Here is a 4,536-nt window from a genome sequence, read left to right on the forward strand (position 1 = left end):
AGATAGTTATTTTTACTAAATTGCATTAAAAAATTAAAGTCCTAAACATTAGAAAAGTATTTGAATGAATATTTTTATATATTATAAAAATAGTTAAATTACTATTGTGTCTAATATAAACGCTATGCTAAATTTAAGAAATATCACTCATAAAAAAATACATACATACATATATATTTATTTTATGGTATTTTCTGAATCGTATTAAAACTATAATAACTTTTTAGTCACCCCACCCCACCCCACACAAATACACGTGGGGATCCAAAATATTTATATCCTCTCTTTTATTAATTAAATGTCGAGAGCATTGAGAAATTTCGTCTGCTGGTGGGGAATTAGTATCTTTATTCCTTAGTTTATTTAAGAAAAATAAAATAAAATGAAATTATGTTAATCTGATAAAATTAAATAATCGTTTAAGGGAATAATAATTAGAAGTCTTTTAATGAAGGACAAAAAGTTAATTTAACATTTTAAGAGTCTTCATATTTTTAATATAGTATAAAAGATAGATTAATATTATTGTAGTATCATCTTTTGTTTATCCTACTATTTTTGTTTTAGATACTTTTATTTTATCACTGCTTCCTCACTTTTGTATTTTTTAAACATATTTTGAAAAACGTTTTTCTTGAGTCGATGATATGGAATCATGTTGAATATGTTGATTGATGTTATTGTGTTTGGAAATGCTAGAATTTCATCATCTTTGCAACACCACAATAAATAGCTAGTGCTTGATTTACAATTACATTTTACTTTGTGATTTGAAAAAGTTGGAACGTTTTGAGGGTAACTTTGGCACGTTTTGGTTTAATTAGGACATTTAATATACAAAAGCAACAAGGATATCACACAAATAGATATTGGGCCAAGTAAAAGCAATAGGGTCAGGCTTTTACAAAGGATAATTTGGAATCCAGAGGGTACCGTTGGTTGTCATTAAATAGAACAGGACATCACTAACAGAGGTATCATCATGAATTATGTGCAAAGGCATTTCAGTGTTTCTCATCCCCGTTTATGAGTCTAAGCTTCTCATCTCCCGTCTTCACTCTATCAATCCTTAGTTCTTATGTTCATATGTTCAGTATTTCTACATTTCTGTTTTGGCTTTTGCTATTTGATTTGTTGCATTTACTTTCTGGATTTGTAATAGAACTTTAGTCATATTAATATAGTTAAGAAGTTGGTTACTGTTACATTACACTTGAGTTCATTACATGTGATGTAGAATCAAGTTAAAATTTCACACATAGCAAGTAGGAGAAATGCAGAAAACATTCTATTTTGCTTCAAACACTTTCACATCACAACCATGAGTAAGTTTAATGTCCTCTTGAAACAAAACTACTCAACAAGTCCTTTTGGCATATTTGCTTCATTCAAAACAGAGATGTCCATTATATTCACACTTACTCGAAACAACGTTTAGAGTACTCGTCAATCAAAGACAATAAGGTTATTGCTACAGAGAAACCAGAGAGAATTATAATGACAGTACTGAGAAAATCTTTAACTAAAACCAACATTAATCACATTATGAATATCATAAACGAGTCTTAATAAACAAAGTTCTCGAGGCACACTGAACATCAGGTATTAGTGCTCTCCAAATTATACGATCATATCACAACTTACATTGACTATATCAAACAAGGATGGTATAATAAGCAATCAATGCAGCAAAGTTATGTTCTAGCCTCTAAGGTGCTACATATATCAACTTGTTCGTCATCAACATAACCTCATAGTTTCGTTATAAAAATGTGAGAAGGTGAAGTTCTGCAACTAAAAGATATCATACACTCGCTAACTGAATCTGCTTCTCACAGATGTAAACTTGTTTCTCCAATGACCAATATCAATGCAACTTTCTTCCTAATAGCAATAGGATTTAACCAGAGAAATACTTGAAATGGCAAATGATGAATTGCCCCGTTCCACTTCATGGAAAAGTAAATAAGATAACCATTTCATCCTCATAAGAAAAGGGCCAGATTGTAGGGGAGAGAAATAAAACAAATGCTTTAAATCATACAAACCTAAAAACAAGACAAGATATATCCTATGCAAGCGTCTTAACATCCTTACTCACATTGCATTTGATGCATAGGCATTGTAATCAAATAAAATCAGCAACTACTCCAAAACGTATCAAGGAATGCCATGCATCTCAATTCCATGCTTATTGTGTTACTAGTTTCTACATGTACAATGGCATCAATATATCCAAATGCATACTCGCAGACATATAGTGCAGTACACACCCTGCTGCATATTAGCAAACAGAAACACAACAAAAGAAAAAAATTTAATCAAACTGGAACACCATCAGCCATTCACCATGTAGAAAAAATGGAAAAAGTTTGCCTTTTCTTGATTAACTCTTAACAAAAACTCTCCTTTAGTTTACACTTACCACATAGTCAATTAACTTGGTTAGCACTCTGGAATTTGGATCCAGTGACCTCATTATACTCCTAGTAGAACCTTATCAATCTATGTTCACCACATATTCAATCGAATCACAGTAGTTACCGCAACATGAATCTACACAAACTAGCAAATAATAACTATGCTTCGATCCCAAGCACGTTGGGATCAGCTATCACTCCTCATTGATCATGTCGTTCCATTTAAGCTTAAACATATACAAATTAGACCAACACAAAATTAACCAACAAAATGATCATCAAAAATATATTTTTATAAACAAAAATGTAGCAATATGGTTTTAAGTTCAATCTATGTTACATTATGATCAAATTTTGTACTGTACCAAAAGGGAGATTGTCTCACCGGCATAGAAGAGCTACAACATACTTCCAACCTATCACGAAATCGCGATTCGTGTGACTTCAACATCACAGGCAATGACAAGCACACACCTTTATCAACACACATCTTGTGCCTCGGATTTATCCTATTCTCTAAACTAAACGAGAAATACTGAGGAAACACAGTCAATTCCTTCAACTCCCTTCCCATTTCCACCACAAAGTAATCGAATTTCGGCTCCAAATTCTCCTCTATACTGTAACAAAACAACGAAGGGAACCTCCTAAACATCACTTTAGTGTCTCTTCTTGAAAACCCAATTCTCTGAAAGTACTCCAATCGAGGTATAAACTTAGTCTCCACAGAACAAGACAGCAAACTTGCACATTTCGAAACATCCTCAATGCCAATAGTACTCTGCAAAAAGTAAAGGGTCGGTCGGAGATGCTGTTCTACACACTTTGTGAGAAGACGGGGTCGTCGACGGAGAACACCCGGAAGTTTTTCTCCGGTGACATGAGCTTCCCGGAGCAAAAAAGTGACGGCAGGTCGGAGGGTGGTTGAAATTCCTGCGGTTAAAATCTCCGGGCACATGTGTAAAACTCTCCGAACATCAAGAATGGTGAGATTAACGGAGTAAAGGAAGTCAATAATCGATTTGAGTTCAGATAAAGAGGAAGAAACGATAAGGGGTTGTGAAGAAAGGCAATGTAAAGAGTCTACACCAAGAGAATCCAAAAAAAGGAGCTTTTCTTGAAGATGGAAGTTTTGGGAGGTGAGTGGGGGTGGGGTAGGTAGAGAAGTGGAGATTGGGGTGGGTGGTTTTGGGTGTTGAGGGAAAGAAATTGTGGATGATTTGAAGGATTTGAGAGGAGAAATGGAGGTTTTAGGAAGTGAAAAAGAAGAAGAAGAAAGATGGAGAGTTTCTTGCATGGTGATTTCTCACATGGTGGATTTCTTGTTCTTTGGGATGAAAGTAGAGAATTTGGGGGTGGGGGCGTAGGGGACGGAATTTGTATTAGTGGTGTGGAAGATGGAATGGAAAGAGATAAGGGGATGTGAGTGAGATGGCATTTCTTGGATTTGCGTTATCTTGAAAAGTTCTTTTAACAGGGTCTAACAAAGAATCTATCAAAAATATTTTTTTTATTTTTAAAATAATAATAAAATTAGCGTATATTTTATTTTTTTCATATTTTATTTTGGAAGATTATATTAATTTTATTGTTGTTGTTAGTAGTTGAAGAAAAAAGAAGGGCAATTGATTGGATAATGTATATATTTGACCCAATGGGTTAGGTTTATTATTTGAAGGCCCAATTGTGTTACACCTGATGAACTCGATAATGGATGAGCAAAACCTTCAAGGTTAAAAGCGTTGTCATGGAAATTTGTCAAACTTGAAGTTTTGCCTTAAAGGCAAACATGTTTGAAGTTTAAGACCATCAACCTCTAAAATCATTTTTTATAAATCACTCTCAAGAAAAAGGATAGATTCTTATTATAGTTATTTTTGTACCGTTATTTAAATATTATTTTCGATTTGAGGAATAAATCATTATTGTGAGGATAAAATATATAAAAAAAAAAAATAGCTATGTTTCAATGTGATACATTTTTCTTGTTGGTTCATCCAAAAAGGAATGCCATCTTTTCTTATTTGACAATCATTTACATCTTGATTGGATGATTGTTACATGTTATACTGTATTGTTAGTTTAAATATCATATTTATTTTGATTATTGATTTAA

At 33.1% G+C, this 4,536-nt stretch overlaps 1 protein-coding gene across 1 annotated transcript; it reads right to left on the reverse strand.

Annotated features, from left to right (window-relative positions):
• Positions 1-2,692: 2,692 nt before the first annotated feature.
• LOC129887704 (transcription termination factor MTEF1, chloroplastic) lies at positions 2,693-3,869 on the reverse strand. Its single transcript, XM_055962902.1, has one exon. The coding sequence runs from the start codon at positions 3,715-3,717 to the stop codon at positions 2,752-2,754; it is 966 nt and encodes a 321-aa protein (XP_055818877.1). The 5' UTR covers positions 3,718-3,869; the 3' UTR covers positions 2,693-2,751.
• Between the last annotated feature and the right edge of the window lie 667 nt (positions 3,870-4,536).

The sequence above is a fragment of the Solanum dulcamara genome, chromosome 4 (assembly GCF_947179165.1).
Source record: "Solanum dulcamara chromosome 4, daSolDulc1.2, whole genome shotgun sequence".
NCBI lineage: Eukaryota > Viridiplantae > Streptophyta > Magnoliopsida > Solanales > Solanaceae > Solanum > Solanum dulcamara.

What these genes read in the sequence shown, in the direction of transcription:
- LOC129887704 (XM_055962902.1), bottom strand. Translation starts at nt 3,717, where the DNA reads ATGCAAGAAACTCTCCATCTTTCTTCTTCTTCTTTTTCACTTCCTAAA.